This window comes from Thalassophryne amazonica, chromosome 2 (assembly GCF_902500255.1).
Source record: "Thalassophryne amazonica chromosome 2, fThaAma1.1, whole genome shotgun sequence".
Taxonomy (NCBI): Eukaryota; Metazoa; Chordata; class Actinopteri; order Batrachoidiformes; family Batrachoididae; genus Thalassophryne; species Thalassophryne amazonica.
Window position 1 is genome coordinate 132810962 of NC_047104.1, and position 27019 is coordinate 132837980.

The 27019-nt window shown below is 40.1% G+C and overlaps 1 protein-coding gene across 3 annotated transcripts in view; it reads left to right on the top strand.

The window, feature by feature from the left end:
• The first annotated feature begins 443 nt into the window (after positions 1-443).
• The window catches only part of secisbp2l (SECIS binding protein 2-like), a 66171-nt gene continuing 39595 nt past the window's right edge, over positions 444-27019 (top strand). For 2 of the 3 annotated variants that reach the window (XM_034193692.1, XM_034193684.1), the window contains exons 1-2: positions 444-669; positions 13003-13196. In XM_034193692.1, the coding sequence (XP_034049583.1) occupies positions 649-669; positions 13003-13196 (215 nt within the window). In that variant the 5' untranslated portion in view covers positions 444-648. The remainder of the gene's footprint in view (positions 670-13002; positions 13197-27019) is intronic. The other variant, XM_034193676.1, reaches the window with a different exon arrangement.

The window sequence follows — 27019 nt, forward strand, 5'->3', positions numbered from 1 at the left end:
ACCACTGTTGCTTGTGTGCTTGCTCTAGGGGTTGGTAAGGTTAGACCTTACTATGTGTTTCACCTGAGACATGTTGTGATTTGGCGCTATGTAAATAAAAGAAAATCTAATTATTTCATACTACTTTTTATTCTTTATTTTACTTTGTCTTTAATCTGTTTTATTGCCTGATGTAATTTTATTATTTTTAATTCATTTATTTTATGATTCGGGTGCCCATTTTTTAATTATTGTACAGCACTTTGGTCGACTGCTGTCGTTTTAAACGTGCTTTAGAAATAAAGGTTGAGTTGAGTTTTGCATACTGGTGCTACCGCCTTCGTAAATGAATTGTGTTAATCAGTATTGTGTTCCCAGGCCGTGATTATAAATAGATTTGCCTTCCAGTTACAGTTTAGCATATGACGTGCTCTGTTTTTAGATGCTTTCTGAAGCTCGACGGCTTCCGTAGCAGGTGACTCCCATTGCACCCTGCCAGCAGCGGAGGAGCTAAGCGCAGCTATCCGCCATAGCAACAGTTAGCAGTAAGTGCACCGAGTGTGTACGAGCCTTCACTTACTACTATACACAATGAAGAAATTAAGAAGACCCAAATCCTGACATCCACACTGTGGTCAGTGACGGTCTGTGGTGGTGTCAGTGACTGACATGGACGCAAGTGACAACAAGGTAACGATTTTTTTTTTTTCGGGCTCTAAATTAGCTGTGGTCGAAGGAGCCTAATTTTGTTTACGCTGTCAAGGCGCAAAAATTGCAATCACGTCCTGTTTATTTAATGAAACGGCATTCCAGAAGCTGCAGAGATAAAAGCTTTGATTTTTTTTTTTTTTTTTTTAGGGGTTCTAACTCGGCTAATCGTTAAGCTAACGGTAACCACCCCTCTTACTGGAAATAACATCGATTTGTGTTATTGTTGCAAGTCTCGTTTCCCCTACAGAAAAAACAAACAAACATGAGTTTGAAATAATTTCATATGTATTACCATGGTAATGTTCTTATGCCCAGAATGTAAGTGCATTAGCTTGACTGTGTAGCTTAAGCTAACTGTCAGCTGTCATTTGTCGGCGCTTCGGTAAATTGTGTGAGCCAGCACACACACACACACAAGAAAAATGCAACGTTTTTCCACAGTTTGCAGACAGAAATACAGAACGTAAGGTAACTTTAAGTCATGGTCTGACAGGCACAGTGGAGAGAATGTGATAACGTGCTCAAATGGATGCTTACTTTAATAATAAGATAAACTTTATCTCACAAAGGAGAAATTCACATGTTACGTCAGCTCTTAAAAACACACAAGATGGGTGCAAGTAGAGGAAAATGTTCATCAAACAGCGTGTGCAAGGATAAGCAATAATAATACTTGTAACTACAATAAAATAGAATATGTATATGTGTGTGTGTGTATATATGTGTGTGTGTGTGTATATATATATATATATATATATATATATATAAATTAAAATCTGGTCACACGAGTTTGAAATGTATTATTTGATCAATATGAAGGAATAAACATCACAGAAGGCTTCCCCCCCCCCCCTTCTCTGGGCCCCCGTCAGATAGGAACACGTGTTCATCCATGGACCATTGGTAGCGGAATGGCTGGTTCTTCTGCATGTGTGGCATTCCTCTGGCAGAGTGCAAGGGCGTAGGTTTGGTCTCAGCTTTGGTAGGGACAATACCCCCTCCCCCGGCCCCCCTGCTCACCACCATCACCCCCTAACCCACTCATACCATTAGACGCACAAGTACAGCATAATACATAACATATGACGACATAATGCTGAATAATTTAACACTATTTACAATATTAAATGTGTAGGCAAACAAACAAATAGCTTAAATAACAAAATTGCACCCAAAATCACGAATCTATTCTATAGGCCTACACCTGAGAGAACAAGACAAAAAAAAAATACTTGTGGAGCTAACAAAAAAAAAAAAAAGTTTTTGCAAACAAGATGTATAATCTATTCTCTTCATCAATAATGCAGTTGTAGGTATCTGGCAACCTAATTTGCCCCAAAAAAAAAGGGGATTTCCAATGATATATATGGTGTATTACGGTAAACGTAAGCCTGTGATGTCATAACGCAGAGGAAAAACACGGAAGTTTCACACTAGTGCGCTGCTGATTCTCATTACCGTAAGTTCTCATATAAGCCCTCACTCTGAAAAATTTCAACACTGACAGCAAGCCAAGAACCCGTGCTTTCCAACAGTATGCTACATGTTGCATATATTACAGTAAAGTGCGTTCGGTGACTTTTGAAACGAGGGAAAAGTATGAAAAAGAGCGCAAAAGTGACAGAAAAGTACATAGACAGACCGCAAACATAAATGTAGTATTTTTTGAGGAAAAGGCAGGGTGTTAGTGTCATTTGTGAAGGTGTGTGCAGTTTATTTTAAGTGTGGCGCACAGCATTGTTCGCAACCCCTCCCCCCCCGCCCTTCTTGTTTTTCTGCACCGGAGCAGTGTTGCCAGATATGAAATATGAAACTATCGTACCAAAACCTCAAAATTATCGTATTTTGGGAGAAATTATCGTACACAAACAAAACGCATACAACGTAGCTATTTTAGCGTTTTTTTTTTTATTTACAAAGAATTTTATGTCACATTTTTAAACAGTAATTATAGTAATGGGGAAACTATGGCACAAAAAGAACGCAAATGCACAAGCAAGACTGTGAAGTAACACAAACGTGTTAATTACCAGACTAGAAAGGGTCGAATTCAACCTCGAGGTCGCTGTCGTCATCCGATGCCATGGCCACTTGTGCAGATTTTGTTGAACACAGAAAAAATGTTGACACCTCTATAAGGAACTTGAACTTTTTTTATTTTTCTTGTATATCTCTTTGCTCTTGTGTTTTGTTCGTTTGTTATTGCATTTGTTGAAATACAGTTTCGAAAAAAAAAAAAAAAGATGTTGGTTGGGGAATCTTCCTGTCCTGTCCTGCAGAGATTGGATGAGAACTCATTACTTTGTATGGGGAGGGGGCGGGCTTTCAAATGACTGTCCCGACAGCCCAAAGCCAGCAGCAGCCCTGTGTGTGGTGTGTCTTTGATGCCGCCTGAGTGCAACGCCTGCAAAATGATTCTTGGGTGTCAGAGAGAGATGCGTGTTTGGGCAACCAACTGAAATTATCGTACATATTTGGGTTTTTTCCCATTATTGATCGTACATCGTACAGAGGGCAAAACTATCGTACAAATACGATAATTATCGTACATCTGGCAACACTGCACCGGAGCCACCCATCCTCTGCGCTCCGGGACCTCCCACTTTACAAATGAAGCACTGCCTGCCACGAGATGCGCTTTGTTTACGTCCGTGTGAGAAGAACGTGAGCCAATGAAATTGCAACATGTATCGAGTTCGCAAAAAAATAGTGAATGATTTTGTTATCAATCAATCAATCAATTTTTTTTATATAGCGCCAAATCACAACAAACAGTTGCCCCAAGGCGCTTTATATTGTAAGGTAAGGCCATACAATAATTATGTAAAACCCCAACGGTCAAAACGACCCCCTGTGAGCAAGCACTTGGCTACAGTGGGAAGGAAAAACTCCCTTTTAACAGGAAGAAACCTCCAGCAGAACCAGGCTCAGGGAGGGGCAGTCTTCTGCTGGGACTGGTTGGGGCTGAGGGAGAGAACCAGGAAAAAGACATGCTGTGGAGGGGAGCAGAGATCGATCACTAATGATGATAAGTGGTTTGAATCATATTTATCTAATAGATTACAATTTGTTCATGTAAATGGGGAATCTTCTTCACAGACTAAGGTTAATTATGGAGTTCCACAAGGTTCTGTGCTAGGACCAATTTTATTCACTTTATACATGCTTCCCTTAGGCAGTATTATTAGACAGCATTGCTTAAATTTTCACTGTTACACAGATGATACCCAGCTTGACTGCACTGTTCATATATATACTGTTGTAAATGAGTATCTAATCTGCTACTAATTTTTTAATATTGATTAGTCTCTGAGGGAGGTTATTTTTTGACAAGCCTATTTTATAGTCCACTTATACTTCCAGAAAATGTACATGTTCTGTGCTGAAAGTTGCTGATGTGAGGTAGTCTATGGTGAGGCTACATGCTTGAACAAACAGTGAGGCTTGTGACATCAGTAGCCTCCAGTCCTAAACATCCCTCCTTTCGTCATAGGAAAAGGATGCACATCTGGGTCTGACCTCATTGCCATTCTGACAATCGGCTATTCTCATTCACACACGGTTGTTTGAAGAGGAGGTTCCTCTCGCTTGCTCGTTGAAATAGAGGGATGTCTTTGCTGCTGTTCAGAATTCAAGATTGTCACTGTGCAGACAGTGCTTCGCTGTGGGTTTTGTAATTGGGTTATTCACCAGTACTGTGTCCACTTTATCCTCTCATTGCTAATCCTGTAAGAAACCATATAAGCTACAGTCTGGTTTAGAAGTATTTGGACAGTGACACAATTGTTGTAATTTTGCTTTTTACACCGCCACACTGTAGTTGAAACAAAACAATACAGATCTGCTTCCAACTTTAGGTCAAGGTGTTTAACAGAAAAATTGCGTGAGCCATTTAGGAATAACAGCCATTTGTATACACAGTTCTACCATTTTAAGATGCCATACATCCCTCTAGCCCACAAAAATATTTACAAGAAACCTTTCATCCTCTCTGCTGTAGCAACCCTCAATAAGACCAACTAGACCAACTCTGCTTTTTTTTATAAGCAGTGAAGTTTTGTGTGAGTATGTAATGTGTTTTTATGAGCCAGTTGAAGAAGAATTTCTGTGACATTTTTCGGACAAAGTTTATTCTATTCTTACATAAATGAACATAATTCTGAATATAAACACTTTATAATGCATTTTATAATCAGTTTTCTTTAGATAATTCAGGGGATGGATTCTTTATTTACATCAATCTTAAAAAAATGGTATGGTATGGTACACTCTGGTCAACGTGTTTGGAGAAGGCAGTTCTCAAAAACTGAGTAACTCTTCAAAAAAAAAAAAAAAAAAAAAAAAGCCAAGTGAGGGAACCTACCAAAGCACTCAAGACAACTCTGAAAGTGTTATAGGTTTCTACAGCTGTGATTGGAGATACTGTTAACGTTGAGGCCTCTATCTGTTGCCCCACCAAATCAGTTTTGTGATTGTGTGGCAAAGACAAGGATTTTTTTTTTTTTTTTTAATCAAGAAAACATATCAGATCTATGCTTGGGTCTCCTACATGCTTTTTAGTAAACTTTATTTGACATTTCTTTCTTTCTTTTTAAGAAAATCGTCTATTCCACACCACCATGAAGATGTCCAACTCGGTGGCAATACAGCAGACAACAACAGAAATGTGTAACTCCTTCAGAGTTGCCTGGGTGTCTTGATGGCTTTCCTTACTTGTCTCCTCCTTGCACTTTTTTTTAAGAAATGCAGACTCCAGACAGATTTACTTAAAAAAAAAAATCCTTGTTTTTTAATGATTTATGTAAATGAAGTCCAAGATATTAAGTATTTGGAAAATGCTCATGTATCCACCCCATGACTAGTCTAAAGAAACCTGGCTGTAAAAGTGATGATTTAATCATTTTTTTTTTATTGATAGTTTATGAGCTCTGAAAATAGAGATTCTGCATAGAAAGAAGAAAAAAACTGCTCTTAATTTCCATGTGGTTTATACAGTTTAGTTTTGCTAAAACTGCCTAAATTAAGATACGATATACACACACAAATTTCCATTCTGGGAAATTTGTCTTGGACTCCAAGAGCTGCACAAATAAAACTGCCATGGTGTAATTACATAACTCATGCATGTTGCGCATAAGTTAATACACACACCAATATTGCACACACCCCTTTTGCACAGCAGTCTCCCACATATGGTTAAAAGGAAAATGCTGACACTATAGTAAATGACAACAAATAAATAACACTGAATAACAATGAAAATGACACCATGACATTAATGCACAATCCTACTACCTATCCCAGGAACCATTATTTAAAGCTCTAATTGACGTGGGCACGAATGAGTTTTTAAAGTGACTCAGTCTACAATGAGGGACTCTGTATCGCCAACCAGAAGGTAGAAGTTCATACTCGGGGTAGAGGATGTGGAAAGGATCCTACAAAGCTCGCTGTGCTTGTCTGAGAGCAGACTGTTCATACATGGGCTGCAGGGAAGAGTTTTCAGTCCTCCTTACAACTGTCATGGCAGTCTTCACCAGACGAGCAAGCTTCGAGTTTAACTGGACAGAGAGATTACCGTACCAGGCTGACATCCCATACCGGATAATGCTTTCCAAAACAGCCTGATAAAACAGAAACAAGATGTTCTGATCAACCCTAAACACCCTGAGTCTGCGTACAAAAATATAGCCTCTGTTGTAAACGAGAGCATAAATAATTGACGTGTTTCCTCGCTAATCTGGTTATCTAAGTAAATGCCTAGAAATCTGTAAAAGCTGACCTGATTGATTTCTTCATCATGGATTACCGGGAGGGATTTTAATCACCAATCGAGCGAGGGTCAATTGCATCTCCTCAGTTTTCTTTACATTTATGGTAAGAAAGTTAGCATCACACCAGTGGACAAAAGACTGCACCTCATTAAAGTACAGTGATGGATCTGAGTCTTTGTAAAGCAGGCTGAGGATGGCAGTGTGATCAGAAAACTTAAAAACATGGTTTCCATGAAAGTGACTAATGCAATCGTTAGTATAAAGAGTAAAAAGGACAGGTGAACTGACACAGCCCTGAGGTACACCTGAACTAATGTTTTTTGGATCAGAGATGGTGTTGTTAACTCTTACATTTTCAGTTCTGTTCGTTAGAAAAGAATAAAACCATTTTAGAATTACAGGGTTTACTGACAGTTGAATTAGTTTTGGATGAGTAAATGAGGCTGTAGCGTGTTAAAAGCATAACTAAAATCAATAAATAAGAGACGTGCGTAAGCCTTTGGGTCTTTAAGGTGTTTTAGTGACAAGTGAGTAATGCCATTAATAGCATTGTCTGTACCCCGCCCTCTCCTATAAGCAAACTGCAGAGGATCTAGATCAGAATTTATCTATAACTTAGAATAGACACAATATATTTTTCCAAGCATTTCATAACAGAAGTTAAAGCTACAGGTCTAAAATCAATGTTAACCGTTGGGCAGGGTTTTTGGGGGACTGGAACAATAATTGATTTTTTTTTTTCCCAAAGTTAAGGAACTCTGTGCTAATCTACAGACTGCTGGAAGACCGGGCACCAGGCTGGTGTGAACTCCTCTGAAAACATCTGTAAAAGAAAAGCTGAGATGCCATCTGGGCCAGCAGACTTATTTTTCTGAACCCTGCTAAAGAGTGACCTGATTTTGCCTGGATCAACATATTAACCTAGAGTGCAAATCAATAGTTGAAATGGAATTTAAAATATTAGCACATTCCAAAGAAAAATCCTGAGTCTCAAATTTCAAATAAAAGTAATTGAGCTCATTCGCTTTTTTCTGATCATCATCTGTTACAAGGCTTTTCCTTATTGTTGTCATGTTAGCTGCAGCATATTAATTTTAATTCCTTTGTGCTGGTGTACAGAGGCTACATTACATAAATAGTTTAAATACTTATTGAGATAACTGTTTCAGGTAGCTAGCTGTATCGGTGTGGGTATGGGGCTTGTTGTGTATTTGAATATTTTATTTTCAGACAGTCGTTTGGGCACAGGCTACAATCCACTATGTTCAGATAGGCCAGGTTCTATAGCAGGGGTGGCCAAGTTCGGTCCTCGAGAGCCACATTCCTGACACTCTTAGTTGTCTCCCTGCTCCAACACACCTGAATCCAATGAAAGACTCATTAGCAGACTTTTAATGAGCCTTTCATTGGATTCAGGTGTGTTGAAGCAGGGAGACAACTAAGAGTGTCAGGAATGTGGCTCTCGAGGACCGAACTTGGCCACCCGTTCTATAGGTTGCTGAAGGAAAAGTGAGAGAACCTCCTACAGACAGTAGAATGGAAAACAATGGTTGTCTGTATGACTTCCAGTGGCTACACTGATGCTCTATTCTTGCAGCGATGTGAGCGAGCGCCTTTGTGCTCTGAACCCTGTTACCTCTCATCTCTTCCAACATGACAACAGAATTGGCTGCTGTGGCGGGTTTGTAAAGTGTCACTGTATTATCCAATGTGGAGCTGTCATAGGTGCGAAAGATGATGTTTAAACAAAGATGGCGCAAGCAAGGCAGTTGACTATTTAGGAGCAAACTATGTGAAACTTCAATTGTAGCTGTTTTGTATTTTATTTATTTATATAATTTATCCAATGATGATCCAGTGACTATCAAGGGGGAGGTGATGGACTAGTGGTTAAGGTGTTGGGCTTGAGTCCAGAAGATCATGGGTTCAAATCCCCACCTGACTGGAAAATCACTAAGGGCCCTTGGGCAAGGCCTTTAACCCCCTATTGCTCCCGGTGTGTAGTGAGCGTATATATGGCATGTATGTATGTTGTATGGCAGCACCCTGACATCGGGGTGAATGTGAGGCATAATTGTAAAGCGCTTTGAGCGTCTGATACAGATGGAAAAGCGTTATATAAATGTAGTCCATTTACCATTTACTATCCAGCAGACATGCCTATAGGATATTACATACTGTAGGAAAAATTTTTTTTTTTTTATCATGGTTAAATGAGCTGTAAGTGCACTTTGAAATATTTTTGGTTTTCAGTAACACACTTCTTTCAGATATTAAATAGTAGACAGTGAAGTGTGTCAGGGGCCATAAATCTGAACACCCTCTTAAGGTGTTTACAACGCCAGTTCCAATGAAGTTGGGACATTGTGTAAAATGTAAATAAAAACAGAACAGAATGATTTGGAAATCCTTTTCAACCTATATCCAATTGAATACACCACAAAGACAAGATATTTAATGTTCAAACTGATAAACTTTAGTGTTTTTGTGCAAATATCTGCTCATTTTGAAATGGATGCCTGCAACACGTTTCAAAAAAGCTGGGACAGTGGTATGTTTACCACTGTTACTTCGCCTTTCCTTCTAACAACGCTCAATAAGTGTTTGAGAACTGAGGACACTAATTGTGAGTGTCATGACTGGGTATAAAAGGAGCATCCCCAAAAATGGAAAAGTGCGCTGTGGTCTGAGTCCACATTTCAGATTGTTTTTGGAAATCATGGACGTCATGTCCTCCGGACAAAAGAGGAAAAAGACCATCCAGATTGTTACCAGTGCAAAGTTCAAACCAGCATCTGTGATGGTATGGGGTTGTATTAGTGCCCATGGCATGGGCAACTTACACATCTGTGATGGCACCATGAATGCTGAAAGGTACATCCTGGTTTTAGAGCAACACATGCTGCCATCCAAGCAACGTCTTTTTCAGGGACATCCCTGCTTATTTCAACAAGACAATGCCAAGCCACATTCTGCACGTGTTACAACAGCGTGGCTTCATAGTAAAAGACTGCAGGTACTAGACTGGCCTACCTGCAGTCCATACCTTTCGCCCATAGAACATGTGTGGTGCATTGTGAAGTGCAAAATACGACAATGGAAACCTCGTTCTGTTGAGCAATTGAAGTCGTACATCAAGCAAAAATGGGAAAGAATTCCACCTACAAAGCTTCAACAATTAGTGTCCTCAGTTCCAAAAGGCTTATTGAGTGTTGTTAGAAGGAAAGGTGATGTAACACAGTGGTAAACATACCACTGTCCCAGCTTTTTTGTAATGTGTTGCAGGCATCCAATTCAAAATGAGCAAATATTTGCACAAAACAATAAAGTTTATCAGTTTGAACATTAAATATCTTGTTTTTATGGTGTATTCAATTGAATATAGGTTGACGAGGATTTGCAAATCATTGTATTCTGTTTTTATTTACATTTTACACAACGTCCCAACTTCACTTGAATTGGCATTGTATATAGTGGACTGTAAAATAACATAAAAAGCATATTAGATATGACTGAACAATTTTTGGCTGACGTGTAGACCAGTCTTACTGAAATTCTGTTGATGAATGATGCATGGATCTTTTGATTTTCTGCCTGTCTGTAAAAAATTATTTGAATTCACAGTAATGTTTACATTGTGTTCAATTACGCATGCTTTCTGAAAATGGAGTGTTTATTTAAAAAAAAAAAAACCCTGCAGTTCCTAAATGGATTATTCATTTTTGTTTTATTTTTGAAGAACTTGAATTAAAGCAGAAAGTCAACACGACAATCACATCTTGTTTCATTTCAACTCCACTGAAGTAGTTGTGCTGCTGAGGCAAAATTACAAAGATTGTCATTGCTCAACTACTTACGGTGCATCCGGAAAGTATTCACAACACTTCACTTTTCCACATTTCATGTTATGTTAACAGCTTTATTCCAAAATTAGTACAGGACCTAGCTGAGACGTGTGCACATAATTTAGAAGAGGATAACACAACTATTCTAGACTAATAATTAACAACTTGGGATATGTGCCAAAATCTCTATCCGGGACGAACAGCCCAAAAATGACCACGCCCGGAAGCCACTGCTTATAGTAAAAGGAACATGACAGCCCACCTGGCTTTTGCGAAAAGGCACCTGACGGACTCTCAGACCATGAGAAACAAAATTCTCTGGTCTGATGAGAAAGATTGAACTCTTTGGCATGAATGCCAGGCATCATATTTGGAGGAAACCAGGTACCATCCCTACACTGAAGCATGGTGGTGGCAGCATCATGCTGTGGGGATGTTTTTCAGCGGCAGGAACTGGGTGACTAGTCAGGATTGAAAGAAAGATGAATGCAGCATTGTAAAGAGACATCATGGATTAAAACCTGCTCCAGAGTGCACAACCAAGATATCAAAGGAGCAGCTTCAGGACAACTCTGTGAATGTCCTTGAGTGGCCCAGACCGGAATTCGATTGAACATCTCTGATCAGGAGCCATCTGAAAATGGCTCTGCACCGACGCTCCCCATCCAACCTGATGGAGCTTGAGAGGTGCTGCAAAGAGGAATAGACAAAACTGCCCAATGATAGGTGTGCCAAGCTTGTGGTATCATATGTTGTGTGGGCCGCCAGAAGAGGAGGTGCTGCTGGCCCACCACCAGAGGGCGCCCTGCCTGAAGTGCGGGCTTCAGGCACGAGAGGGCGCAGTCGCCTCACAGGAGCAGCCAGGGTGACAGCTGTCACGCATCACCTGCAACAGCTGTTACCCATCATCTGATCAGCAGGGGAATATCAGCAGGACGACGCCTCCACCTCTTTGCCGAGATATCGTTCTACCTGGAAGGTAACGTGCTCAGCTGACTGGTTAACAGTGATCTTTTGTGACTTTTGTGAGTTGTTTAGCTGACTCCTTTTCCAACGAGTGGTGGAGGTAGTTTTCCTGCCGTACGGATTCCTGGGTGCAGACGCACCCACATTTAATTGTTCTTTTGTTCCTCGCCAGCAGTACCAGGTCCGACACGCGAAGGCAGTGGCCACCTGGGAGTTCGGGACTTGGCGGCTCCAGTATTCCCGGGGTCTGGTGGCGGAGGAAATCGTGTGGTTCCGGTTCTGCTTTGGACAGACGTCTCCTATCTTCGAGCCTGCCCACACGACACCTTTTGTGATTTGGCTTTTGTCTATTGTTGTAATCTGATTGTATTTGTTGTGCCCATTCACAACAGTAAAGTGGTGTTATTTGACCTCATCCATTGTCCGTTCATTTGCGCCCCCTGTTGTGGGTCCGTGTACCTACACTTTCCCAACATCATATTCAAGAAGACTTGAGGCTGTAATTGCTGCCAAAGATGCATCAACAAATGATTGAGAAAAGGCTGTGTATACTTATGTACATGTGATTTCTTAGTTTTTATTTTTAATTCATAAATTTACAAAAATTTCAAATCTTTTATTCATGTTGTCATTATGGGATGTTGTGAATAGAATTTTGATTGAAAAATGAATGTATTCTATTTTGGAATAAGGCTGTAACATAACAAATATGGAAAGTGAAGCGCTGTACTTTCCGGATACACTGTATGGATCTTACTTTGTTGAAAATACGGATACAGCATAACTTATTTACTTTTTATTATTTACTTTCAGATTTTCAGTGTGAATGGTTTACATACACTGAGACCAATGCATCTTTAAAACAGTATATAGTAGTGATTCCCAAAGTGTAGGCCCAAATGTTTGGTGAGCTCCAGAATATAGTTAGAAGTGTGTCATGGTGTTTTTAAGTTCATGAATGGTTGGCATAGTAGGTGCCACAAAATTCCAGAAATTTGTAGTTAATTTTCAGTGCTTCTGAACAATAATTAGGGGTTGAGATTTGGGGAAACTTGGTTGTCTTTAATGGTGTATCTCAACATCCAGTGCCTTTTTCTGTTTAAAATGTGGGTGGGATCTGAACTAGAACTAAGACAATGCATCCTTAACCACAATTTTGAATTCCCATAAGTGGGGTTCCTCCTTAAGAGCCATGTTGAAAAGATTTATTATGTACAGTCTAGCATAAAAAGTATAAAACCTGTAGCCCTGTAAATGTTGTATAGTTGAGGAAAGGCCAAAATATTTAGATTGTCTACCGCCTTGACCCAGGACTAGGTGGAGAGATTGTATCTCCGCACTTGCCTGGGAATGCCTCAGGATCCCCCAGTCAGAGGTACTTAGTGTGGCATGGGAAAGGGAAGTCTGGGATCGATGCTAGAGCTGTTGCCCCTTTGACCCAATCCCAGATAAGCGGTTGAAAATGTGAGCGTGTCTACCGCCTCATTCTGAGTGAAATGATATACTCAACCGTCTTGTACATCGGCTGCTTTAATAAGGAAAACAATTGGCTGTCATCCAATACAGTCATGATTTAAGAGCTGATTAAGTTGTTCCATTTTAAAAAGAGCCCTACGCAAAGTTGCAGAAGAACACAGAAATCATGGGTTGTCATTTTATAGTTGTCCAGCATGGTTGTTTGATGCTGACAACCTACAATGTTGGGTTATGCATTTTTCTTCTTGTAGGATGTGAAACTGTCAGCAGAAGTGGAACCATTCATCCCACAGAAGAAAGGTCTTGAAGGGTCCCTTGTTGGTATGAGTCTTTCCGGAGAAGCAGCTGGTGGAGGAGGAGGCGGCGGCGGAGGGGTGGAAACCACTCCCATACCCAGCTATCTCATCACCTGTTACCCTTTCGTCCAAGAGAACCAACCCAACAGGTATGTCTACTCTGTTATGGTGGAGGGATGTGGGAAAGGAACTGGGGATTGACAAGCATGGGAGCTTTATCATCATGAAACTATGAGCGAATTGTAGCACCTGTTCATTTATGTAGTGAATATTGTCAAGTGTGTAAACTTAGTAGACCTATTAACTTTTTCCGTGTGCACAACATGCACATTAGGTCCTGGTGTTTCCATTTTGAACTTCCGCGGGGGAGTCTACTCTGTGTACCTTGATATTTCCGATCACCTCATTCATTGTACTGTTTACTTTCACACAGAGAAGAATGTGTCTCCCAACTGTTGCTTTTCAAATTGGACCTTGTGATCTGATTCTATGTTTCAGACTGATAAATTATGAATGGAATCCTCCCCAGAGTTCAATAGTTTATACAATGGTTCATTCTTTGTTCAGACTGATCTGCTGTGTCTTGCACATATCCGTTCCTTTGTTTCCTTCCTGTCTGTTTTGAATGCAAGGAAATGCCCACTATAAAAAGCCTGTTCCGAACATGTGGATTTTTCTGAATATATCTCCATCTCCTGTACAAAATCCCACACTAAAGACCTGTGATGCACATCAAGCAGTAAACTGGACATTATCTTTTGAAGAATAGGTGTCCGGCTTGTAAGGTCAGCTCCTCCTAAATTTTCCGTTGATTTCAATGAAACGGGACACAGCCAGTGGTAGCCTAATATATAGATGTGCATAAAAGAAAATAATTCTGGTCTGATGCCTTTGAGGGGCAATAATAAAGGATTATTAACCGAGCGCGAGGTCTGATGTTCCCGTACAGACCGAGCAAGTGAGGTTAATAATTCTTTATTTTTGGCTGTTGAGAGCTGTGTTTTCATCTCGTTGGTCTTCATTTTGTATGTCCACTTCGAGCTTGTTTGCTGTTAATTCCTCCAGTTCAAACTCGTCAGTGTAATAAAATTCACTCGGACAATGGTCCTCTTCATCGCTCATAATTTCTTTTTTCGCTTTTTATTTTCTTCTTTTTTTTATTGTTCTTCTTACTTATAAGGTTTTGAATAATCAGGTCCCATCTTATCTTAGGGACCTCATAGTACCATATCACCCCAATAGAGCGCTTCACTGTCAGACTGCAGGCTTACTTGTAGTTCCTAGGGTTTGTAAGAGTAGAATGGGAGGCAGAGCCTTCAGCTTTCAGGCTCCTCTCCTGTGGAACCAGCTCCCAATTCGGATTAGGGAGACAGACACCCTCTCTACATTTAAGATTAATCTTAAAACTTTCCTTTTTGAAAAAGCTTATAGTTAGGGCTGGATCAGCTGACCCTGAACCATCCCTTAGTTATGCTGCTATAGACTTAGACTGCTGGGGGGTTTCCCATGATGCACCCAATGTTTCTTTTTATTCACCTCTTTTTGCTCTGTGTGCACCACTCTGCTTTTAATCATTGGTGATTGATCTCTGCTCTCTTCCACAGCATGTCTTTTTCCTGATTCTCTCCCCTCAGCCCCAACCAGTCCCAGCAGAAGACTGCCCCTCCCTGAGCCTGGTTCTACTGGAGGTTTCTTCCTGTTAAAAGGGAGTTTTCCTTCCCACTGTCGCCAAGTGCTTGCTCATAGGGGGTCGTTTTGACCGTTGGGGTTTTTCTGTAATTATTGTATGGCTTTTGCCTTACAATATAAAGTGCCTTGGGACGACTGTTTGTTGAGATTTGGCGCTATATAAATAAAATTGATTTGATTTGTTTTATTTTGCACTGTGAAAATTGTAAACAGTCGCAAATCTGATACACAATCCGGACTGATTGTCATGGTAGCAGTGCTACAGCTAGTCAGAGCGTGCGCATACTGTCGTAACCATATAATAATAATAATTTAACAACAATACAATACTTGCTAAAAGAATTCAAAAGTGCATTAACAGAATAATTAAGTCTGATCAAACAGGGTTTATACCTGGTCGCCTGGGAATAAATAATATAAGAAGAACATTAAACATTATGTCCATAGCAAAACAGAAACAGGAACCTTCAATGCTTCTCAGCTTAGATGCTGAGAAAGCATTTGATAGGGTGGATTGGCTGTATTTGGAGAACACATTGGGGAAAATGGGATTTCACTCAGATTTTATTGATTGGATTAGAGTGTTGTATACAGAACCCACATCAAAAGTATGAGTAAATGGACATTGTTCTGAACCTTTCAGACTGAAAAGAGGAACTAGACAGGGGTGCCCACTTTCTCCTTTATTATTTGCTATAAGCATAGAACCACTGGCGGAAATGATTCGAGATAATGACAATATACAGGGAGTATCGGTGGGTGGAGTAGAGTACAAGATTTCGCTCTATGCGGATGATGTGATACTGTATATTACCAACCCGCAGGTGTCTGTCTCGGCACTTATGGATTGTCTGGGGGACTTTGGAATGATATCAGGTTATAAGGTCAATGAGACAAAGTCGCAAGCAATGATGTTGGTGGGTGATAGGCCGCTAGACTTGGATAAATTTGCTTTGTTTAATTGCCCCACCCAAGGATTTAAGTATTTAGGCATAATGGTCACACCACAAACCTCACAATTATATACAGAAAACTATGGGAAATTGTTTTTATCAATAAAATCTGACCTGGTCCGCTGGGAAAATCTACCCTTATCCCTAATCGGGAGAATAGAAACAGTTAGGATGAATCTCCTTCCTCGGTTGTTATATTTGTTTCAGGCCCTCCCTATTTGGATTCCATCCTCTACTTTTAAAAGATTGGACAAAATGATTTCTTTATTCATTTGGCAAAGGAAAAAACCTCGAGTTCGGCTGAAACTATTATGTAGTCCAAAAAAAAATGGGGGTCTTGGTTTGCCCAATTTGAAATTGTATTATTGGGCTGCACAGATGCGTGGGTTAGTAGAATGGGTATTGCAGGATGAGGAAACAAATTGGATAAAACTAGAAAACCATGCTTCCCAAATTGTTTCATTAGAGACCGTACCTTTTTTAGAACAAAAGAAATGGAGAGATTTGAAAATAAAAAATGAGTGGATTGTGTGTACACGAGTATGGACACAGGTGAGGAAGAAAATCAATGCACCTTTAACAACCTCACGGGCACTTAAAATCACTAAGATTGCTGATTTTTTTTATTTTTTTTTTTAACCTAATAAATTAGACTCTGGATTTAAGGGTTGGGCGGAAAGGGGTTTGATAACTATCCATCAGATGTTTGATGGAGGGATATTAAGATCTTTTAAACAGTTGCAGGACAAATTTGGTTTAGGTTCTGATGGGTTTTTTCGATATTTACAATTACGAGACTATTTAGTGTCATGTGCAGAATGGGACGCTTTGAAACAACTGCCTACACCAATTGAACAAATATTAATTAAGGTGATGGAAGAAAAAAGTAAAGTTAAAATAATATCGAACATGTATAAAGACTTACATTCTCAATTGTCTGATAACTCACTGGAAGTGAAGGGGAAGTGGGAGTTGGAGGCAAATACAATTATTGAGGATGAAGAATGGGAAGAGGTGTGTGAAAGAGGCCATAAAATTACTAGCAGTCTGATTTGGAAGGCGTTCAATTGGAAAATTAAGTTAAGATTTCTTAGGACACCATCAAATACTTTTAATAATGATAATAGTAAAACTAATCTGTGTTGGAGGGATTGCAAACAAACTGGGGATTATTTGCATATTTTTTGGGACTGCCCCGCCTTGAAACCATATTGGCTAGGGATCCAGGCAGCAATCCGAGCCATCCTAAATTTTAATTTGCCACTGGATCCAAAATATTACATTATAGGGCTGACCCCAAGGGGTGGTTTGACAAAAAGGGACGCTCAATTGCTCCACATTTGTTTATTGGTAGCAAAGAAAATGATAACGAGATTATGGTTAAAAGCACTACCTCCCACTCTCCCTCAATGGCATGACGGATTAAAAATTGTATATCTAATGGAAAAAATTACGGCAAAGCTTCATTTGAATATGGATTTGTTTTTGGATAGGTGGACCCCTGTCATTATTTACTTTGGATGGGCATAATTATACTTGCTCAGAGTTCCTCACCGGAATTGTGTGTTTTCCTTTTTTTTTTTTTTTTTTTTTTTTTTTATATATATATAAACACCAGCTGTAGATAAAGTAAAATATATTTTAGGATATACCCCTTTTACTTTCAATGAAATGGAATACCGTCCCAGAATTTGCTAAGTCGCTCTGTTCGATTTGTTGTATTAATTTTATGTTGTAATTGAATATGGAGTTGCCCTTTTGAATAAACAGTGTTCAAAAAAATAAATAAATAATAGTTATTATTTTTGTAACATTTTCAAACTCGAACAGTTTATTAAATCAGGTCATCGCAAAACATTGATATGTAGATATTGTCAGTGTGTGTATGTATGTATGAACAACTGCATCCCCCCCACACCAAAAAAACTTACATACTTGAATTTACTTTGAGTTCTATTTCATTGCAAACAATATGAACCCAAGCTATTTCATGAAGCAGTTCATTTAATTTATTAAATATAACATCCATTCCTGCATTTCAGGCCTGCAATGCATCCAACACACTACATAAAAAAGTTGGGTTGTGGCACGTTTCTTTGAGCATGACCCAGCACGCAGGTGACTTTGTGTTGAATAACCCAGCAGATGGAAGCCAAGGAGTCACCCAGATTCAACAGGCTGCTTTCAAAAGGTGGAGATGGACTCATTGTCTACCTGGATGGTTTCCACCCAGTACCCAAGATTGTTCCAAAATGTGATGTATGCAGTGTTTTGTGGCATGACCTGACCATGTTTGCCACATGCTGAACACTGCCATCTGCTTATAATGTCTGGGCTTGTTCCATGGAATAATCTTGTATGATGTACAGTGGGGCAAAGAAGTATTTAGTCAGTCCCTGATTGTGCAAGTTCTCCTACTTCACCACTCCAGGACCTTGAAATGCTTTTTATGGAGCCACTCCTTCGTTGCCCAAGTGGTGTGTTTGGGATCATTGTCATGGTGGAAGACCCAGCCATGTTGCATCTTCAATGCTCTCACTCATGGAAGGAGGTTTTGGCTTAAAATCTCACAATACATGGCCCCGTTCAGTTGTCCTGTCCCCTTTTGCAGAAAAACAGCCCCAAAGCATGATGTTTCCACCCCCATGCTTCACAGTAGGTATGGTGTTCTTGGAATGCAACACATTCTTCTTCCTCCAAACACGACGAGTTGAGTTGTTACCAAAATGTTCTATTTTGGTTTCATTTGGCCACATGACATTCTCCCAATCCTCTTCTGGATCATCCATATGCTCTCTGGCAAACTTCAGACGGGCCTGGACACGTACTGGCTTAAGCAGGGGGACACGCCTGGCACTGCAGGATTTGAGTTCATCTCTACGTAGTGTGTAGCCTTTGTTACTTTGGTACCAGCTCTCTGCAGGTCATTCATCAGGTCCCTCCGTGTAGTTCTGGGATTTTTGTTCACCGTTCTCATGATCATTTTGACCCCACGGGATGAGATCTTGCATGGAGACCCAGGTCGAGGGAGATTATCAATGGTCTTGTAAGTAAGTCCTTTCGGCTGCTCCCTTGTTTGCACTCGGGGTCGCCACAGCAAATCCAAGATGGATCTGCATGTTGAATTGGCAAAGGTTTTACGCCGGATGCCCTTCCTGACGCAACTCCACATTAAGGTGCGTTTACACATAACCAAGACGCATTACGAATGTCATTTTTTGTCATTCGTGACACATTCCTGACATTCTTAATGTGACTTAACGCATCTGAATAGGTTTCTTAATAGTGCGTGTCGGTGCGTGATATTCTTGATATTCGTGGAGCATGTTTTTGCCTGTCAAAAAATCTTCCACGAATGTCACACACTACCCTCTTTTCGTCTCATGTCATGGAGGTCGCAACTGAGCGTATTGATCCGTCTTGATGAGTAGTGATCCTTAATAGAACGTGACAACGTTTGTAGTCGTTCCTGTGATGGTTCTTGGAGCCCAAACTGTTACGCGTTATTACGAAGTGACACGGAAACTGTCAAGTTTTGACACGACTTGTAACGCGGCGTCATTTCACTGCGCGCCACGACAAATCAGTTTTCTGTCACGTGCGCACAATTAAACTCGGCTCCAAATGTTGTTCCACAGTTCCTGCTGAAGCTCCTCAGGACGCTTCTGCAGGTGTTCCACCTGCTGTTGTAACCGATGAGCGGGAGAACGAGTCTGAGCCAGAGGAACCAGAGGAGACTCGCGTGCAGCCAGACATCTCTGCACCTCCTCCAGTTCGGTGGAGGAAGAAGCGTGCGCACAATTAAACCCTGCTGCACCGCATTCAGTTTGATTGCTGACACCAAGTCGACTAAAAGTCTAATTTCAGTGCTCTTCAGCGTGCTCCTGCAGGTGTTCCGCTTGCTGCACGTGCCTGATGTTTGGGAAAATGTGCTAGACGAGAGCCGCATGAAGCCACACATCTGGCTCTGTCCTCCTCCACCTCTCTGCACCACTCCATGGCACAGAGCCCAAATATGCATGCAGTCACAAAGTTCTTCTGAAAAACTGGAGCGATCTGAATTCGGTTGGGTGTGTGTGGAGACAATTTACCTCGTTCACAACGTGACAGAACTTAATGATGCGCTGTTACGCGCAATAGCGCGCAACAACGCGGAACACTATTCTTGACCATGTGTAATGGTTCCTGATAATTCTCCAGCAACACGTGCCATTAATCGTAACGCGTGGTAATAGGTTGCAGCAGTTCCTGAGGACACCTGATGCCTCTGCCCCGAATCATCACATTCGTGATCAGCGGCCAAGAATGTGTACTCCGTGGCATTCGTGATTTGTTGTCGTTATGTGTAAACGCAGCATTACATGGAGAAATGTGGTAGGGGTGGGATTTGAACCCGGAACCTTCTGCACAGAAACCAAGCGCATTAACCACTTGGCCACCACCCCTGCCTCAATGGTCTTGTATGTCTTCCATTTTCTTACAATTTCTCCCACAGTTGATTTATTCACAGCAACCTGCTTGACTATTGTAGATTCACTCTTCCCAGCCTGGTGCAGGTCTGTAATTTTCTTCCTGGTGTCCTTTGACAGCTCTTTGGTCTTGGCCATGGTTGAAGTTGGAGTCTGACTGTTTGAGGCTGTGGACAGGTGTCTTTTATACAGATAACGAGTTCCAACAGGTGCCATTAATACAGGTAACAGGTGGAGGACAGAAGAGCTTTTTAAAGAAGTTAAGAAGTACAGATCTGTGAGAGCCAGAAATCTTGCTTGTTTGTGGGTGACCAAATACTTATTTTCCACCATAATTTACACACAAATTCTTTAAAAATCCTACAATGTGATTTCCTGGATTTTTTTTTTTTTTTTTTTTTTCCCTCCCCCATTTTGTCTCTCATAGTTGAAGTGTACCTGTGTTGAAAATTACAGACCTCTCTCATCTTTCTAAGTAGGAGAACTTGCACAATCAGGGACTGACTAAATACTTTTTTACCCCACTGTAAATTAGGAGAAGGTATTACTTGTATCTTGAGCACCATTTTAGTTTCTTTCATTTCCAAAGACGGGGTCTGATGGCTGTCAAGTTCACTGCTGCTTGTAAGCATACCTTTAATCACAACTTTCCAAGCCATGTAGCAGTGGCCTTGGTGTGTAACCAGACATGGGCATTAGACAATTAAAGAACATAAACTAAAATTTCAAGCTATGTGTAAAGTGCATCCAGATAATATTCGGTGCTTCACTTTTTTCACATTTTGTTACTGCCTTATTCCAAAATGGAGTTCCAAAATTCATTTTTTTCCTACAAAATTCTATTCTCTACACCCAGTTGTTGTCAGTTCAGGTGTCGCCGTAGCGGATACAGCCAGTTCCACATAAGTATTTGGGACAGTTTTTACACTGGATGCCCTTCCTGATGCAAATCCAGTTTCACCTGGAAGAACACATACAGCCGCTGGTGTTCTGAAGAGGTCTCCCATCCAAGTACTAACCAGATGCTGCACTTCTTAGCTTCTGAGATCTGATGGTATCAGGCTTACACAGAGCAGACCAGCTGCCTACTCACTACACCCAGTAATGACATGAAAAAGTTGTTTGCTTTTTTGTTGTTTTGTTTGTTTTGTTCTTTTGCCAAGAAAACAAAAAAACAAACAAACTAAGAAATCACATGTACACAAGTATTCACACCCTTTGCTCAATACTTTGTTGATGCACCTTTGGCAGCAATTACAGCCTCAATTCTTCTTGAATATGATGCCACAAGCTTGGTGCACCTATTTTTGGGCAGTTTTGTCCATTCCTCTTTGCAGCACCTCTCAAGCTCCATCAGGTTGGATGGGCAGCGTCAGTGCACATTTCCATTTACGCACGATGGAGACCACTGTGCTCATTGGGATCTTCAAAGCAGTAGAAATGTTTCTGTACCCTTCCCCATATTTGTGCCTCGAGACAATCCTGTCTCAGAGGTCTACAGACAATTCCTTTGACTTCATGCTTTTTGTGTTCTGACATGCACTGACAACTGTGGGACCTTATATGTAGACAGGTTTGTGTCTTTCCATATTTAATTTTTCATTTCTTTAACACCAGATCACAACAAAGCTCCCTCAAAGTGCTTCACACAAGTAAGGTCTAACCTTACCAACCCCTAGAGCAAGCACACAGTGGTAAAGAAGAAACTCCCTCTGATTTGAAAACAAAACCTCAAATCATATCCAATCAACTGACTTTACCCCAGGTGGACTCCAATTAAGTTGTAGAAACATCTCAAGTATGATCAGTGGAAACAGGATGCGCCTGAGCTCAATATTGAGCTTCATGTCAAAGGCTGTGTGAATACTTATCTGGACTTGATTTCTTAGCCGTTTTATTTTTAATATGTTTGCAAAAATATCAAAACATTTTTAACATTTTCATTATGGGGTATTGTTTGTAGAATTTTGAACAAAACTATTAATGTACTAAAATAGTGTAAAAAAATTTAAAAAAATTTACTCCATTTTGAAATGAGGCTATAATGTAAAATGTGGAAACGGTGCAATGCTGTGAATACTTTCTGCATGCACTGTAGACTCATTTCTGTACTGTGGTCTACTCATGACTATGAATGATCTTTTAAATTAGAGGGAGGGTGTAATTCCACCAGTTAACAAAACATAAGCATTCCTTTGATCTTCTACAGCTGCTGTGGTCCTCAGTACTGTACTACAGCACCTGTGCTGGATTATGCCCAGGGACAGTATTCCCACTTATTGTGTTAATTGCAGGTGCATGTACCCACTGGTCTTAAAAATCTGAGGTGCAGTGCATATTTTTGGGGGTATATTAAATGATTTTAATGCCTCACCAAAATTGAATATTTTTATTGCTTATTTTTAGACAGCAATCATAGAATGTGGACAGTGTGCCACAGAGGAGTCAAGCTGTTGCGACATAATGCTTTGAAAGTCACGGTTTAATGATTCAGAAACGTTGTAAAATACTGATTTTTCTCATGATTCTATTTGTCACTTTTTTAATTTCATATGGTGATATGTTGCCACCAGTGGTGGGCACACTTCCGATAACAGATAATTATCGAAGATAATGTTTTCTTTATCGGATTATCTTTTTCTTCTTCTTCTTCTTCTTCTTTTTCTCTAATCGGATTATCTTATCTAAAAACCATTATCGGACCAATTATCTTCCGATTAATCTTTGTCCGATAACTTTTAAACCGATAAACAAAATAAACAAAGCTCAACAGTGACAAGCACTTTTAAAATTAGTTTAGCACTCACCTGTTAAAAGTTTTGTAACAGATGCACAGCTATAACATTTGCAAACAGAAGAGAGCCGCTTATATAAAAAGCATCTCAATCCTCTGCAGACAAAGGAGAAACAGCCCCAAAAAGAAAAAAAAAACAAAAACATTTCCTTTAACACCATACCGATATGCTGGCGATATCACCTAAGTCATCCAGAGGCATACGTTTTTAACTTATGGTTCAAATTTTAACCAAACTAATTTTGGACAAGTTATTTAAAATTACTGTCATGTCTGAAGTTTTATTAAGTGAAAATATCAGATATATGTTTTAGTTTTAAAGTAATGTGCTAATTTTTAAGGTTTTGTGAGCAAATCCTGTGACCCGCAATGCATTTTGGGTAGGATGATGTAATCTCAGTACATCATGACAGGACAAATGCATTTCAGACACTCTGTTCAGGCTCCACGGACAACAGCATTAAACTCTAGTGCCTAAAACTCTCTTGAATATATTCTCTGCGTTTATAGATGTTGGTTTTATTTGCGTTTAAGTTCCACGCATTTTAAATGTAGCAGACAGGGATTACTGTATCTGGAATTTTGTTTTCAAGGCCTCTACTGCCATCTACTGGTCAGTAGTGTTCACTAAATGTGTGGGAACCAGTAGATAGCAGTGTTCTATTTATTTTGACCCCGGTTATGTCAGATGATTGTCAAATCAACTTTTTGGCTTTGCAAATGGCTTTTTTTGTGTGCAATGAATGTATACATTATACAAGTTTCACTTTTTTTTAAATGGAATTACAACCTTATTTCTTTTTCAAATTCTCCCATTTTTTGCATCCAGCCTTATTTCCTTGACAAATAATATCAATCTATTAGGACGTCAGGTTATGTTACACATATACATGTGTGTGTGTATATATTTTCCAACTTATTCCCATTGATGAAACTTTTCATTTTCTGCCTGAAAGCTTATTAGATGAGTGTGTTCAGGGCTCTGTTTGTTTACAAAATACACACACGTTACAGACCTTGAAATCCAACAGCAGGGATTGATATTATCCAAAGATTTATGAACATACAAATTAACGTGCTTACACTTTATCGTGATTTTCTCCATTATGAGATATAAAAGTGTCTTATCGTATCGTTCGTGTGTATATGCATTATAACGCAGCACACGAGCGACGTTACGATATTCTTCAGAACGACAACATACGCAACATGCATCCAGCAGCATACACGTTGCTGTCATAGACAACTGCCTGTAAAGTTTTTTGGCAAGTTATAACTTTCTAAACAGCGTAATTTGTAATGAAAGCCGCTTCATTTGTGCGGCTCTTTCGGCGCCATGTTTGTTTTTTCAGAGACAGCAGTAAGCTCCTCCTACCCCTCCAAACGGAGGGATTTGTAGCCCTTCGCCTTCCCCTCCGCCTCGCTCCAAAAAGAGAGACTCAGCCAGTGTTTAGCAGAGGCACTTTTACCCAGAATCCTTTGCGATGTGCCTGTTTGTTACAAAACCTCAGAATTAGTGCATCATTCAACATTAAAAGATATGTTATATTATAACTTTGTACAAATGACATAGACATTAATGGAGTTATTCTATCAGTATTAATGTTATTTATAATCAAAACCACAAGTCAGCATGACTTTATTTTTCAAGACCTGCGCCTGACCGGAGCGTTGTAATTGATAGAGAGTTGGCTTTATGGCTGCTCTTGGGGTGCCTCTGTGCTGGGAGCGCTGTAGTAAACAAGAGCTTCCAGCAGGGGCCAAATGTTGAAAGAAAAGTGTGGTCTCATTGTTGGGGTCTGTTGTTATTTTTAATATTATTATAAGCTATTAAATTTGTTTTATTAGTAGTTGTAGATGTGTCAGAGTTAATATTGGAATTCATCTCTTATCGGTTATCTGTAACTTCCGATACATTTTTGGGTGGTTTATTGCTTTATCTTTATCAAAGATAACTTTTCAGTTATCTGATTATCTGTTATCGAAGTTAACTTTTTGGTTATCTGTGCCCACCACTGGTTGCCATCACTTAAGACAGTTATGCATGTATCAGGCAGTACTCTTACTAAGAAATTGGGTAGATTACAAATATTAAGACCTTTTTATATTTGATTCTGTTGAATGACTGAAGGGAATCAAATGCTGCATTTAATTAAAATTCTAGTGTGACTAAAGTTGTTGTGTATAGTGTCCTACATTGTTTTTTATATGGACAGATAACTGAGTGGAGTTGTACCTTGATCTTCAAATTGCTTTTCCATAGCTGTTTTGAGCTCATTCAAAAAAAAAAAGTCCATCCATGGTGCTGATTCTTCAGTGTTGCAAACATGTTGTAGTTACTGGGAGCTGTGACTGTTAAATGGGATGGATCACATATTTTATGCCCGCACTTCTGTATTTTTACTTCTGTACTCTGTCTAGACTAGTGTAGGAATCTTTAACATCGGTATAGTACTCACATTGGTAGTTTAGAAAAATATGATTGATGTCTTAGTTATCCTGGATTACAGTTAAATAACCTTGATGAATCAGAACCTCTGTTTTGTCATTGTTTGGAGACCAGTGTTGCTTTGTCACCGTGGATTCCTTGTATTTTTAATTAGGTTTATTGTGCAATAAACAAGAATTCACTACAGGTCATCAGTCTGAGGTGGGAATCATCTGGGTTGTATTTAACATGGACAACCAAGACTTGTGGATGGTTTTGTCTTTCATTTTTGTCTGTGGTTTGACAGGCGTCTTGGCCAAGTGGTTAGTGCACTTGTTTCCAAGGCAGAAGATTCCCAGTTCAGTGCCACCCATTCCGATATGTTCCACAGATCTGAGATGTTCCAGCTTCAAAATTCTGCAGACATAACGAGGCACAATATCGCGATACACACAGTCCAGACTGGGCACACAGGTTGCATTAATTAAGTCCATATGGTAAATCCATTTTTGTGTTGTAATGAATTAATTCAGGTTTGAGTAAAATTCCACTCCAGGTGGCTTCTAAATGTTCAGATTGGGTACAGGCCCATCAAAATGGTAAATGGACTGCATTTATATAGCACTTTTCCATCTGCATCAGATGCTCAAAGCACTTTACAATTATGCCTCACATTCACCCCGATGTCAGGGTGCTGCCATACAAGGCGCTCACTACACACCGGGAGCAATAGGGGATTAAAGGCCTTGCCCAAGGGCCATGAGTGATTTTCCAGTCAGGCGGGGATTTGAACCCATGATCTTCTGGACTCAAGCCCAACACCTTAACCACTAGACCATCACCTCCCCTTACAGTAACAATCCAATAAGCAATTCTTTTGCAGATGATCATTCATGAGTCACATTTTATTCCAGGCACTGCCAGGCAATATCATATATACATGGTATACAACTTCATATTGATGCATTGCACAGGCATGATACTCTGCAAGATACACCACTTTATCGCCCAAAACTCATGGAGAAAGTAACAAGAATAACCAAAGCTACTTACTTATGGAAGGAAATGTTGACTGCTTTTTCCTCCAGTTGTGGCATTGCCAACATGCACAGCGTTCTGGCATTTCGCAGCTGTTTCTTGACGTGATCTATGAGCATCGGTGCGCGCTAGCCACTGAGTTGCCCGACTAGAAAATGGCGACCACGCCTCCTTGCCGCCACCCATCTCAGTGCGACTGTGGCTCTGTGGCTAAAAACAAGCTGTTGAACCACTTTTCACAAACCACAAGCTGTTGAGCCAATCAAGATAATGAAGGTGAAGTACAATGGTTTGTGTTGCTCTCTACACTTTTCTTGTAAATAGGGGCGAGTGTAGATCATGTCTGTTGTCCCTGTTGTTGGTTGGAAGCCACTCTTGGTTTCAGGAAGGATCCTGGACCGATGAAGCCACTTGGATGAGTAGTGAAACGTTTCCAGGCTAAACAAGAATTCCAGTTGCCTCGACTAAACTTCACAAAGCTTCTTTTCAAGAAGGATCCCCCCCCCCCCCCCCCCCAGTGGTCTTGGACAGTTCTTGGCAAGCACTGTTAGAACCTTTCCTGCGGTAGATAGCAAGGATATTCCACAATGGTTTCCACAGT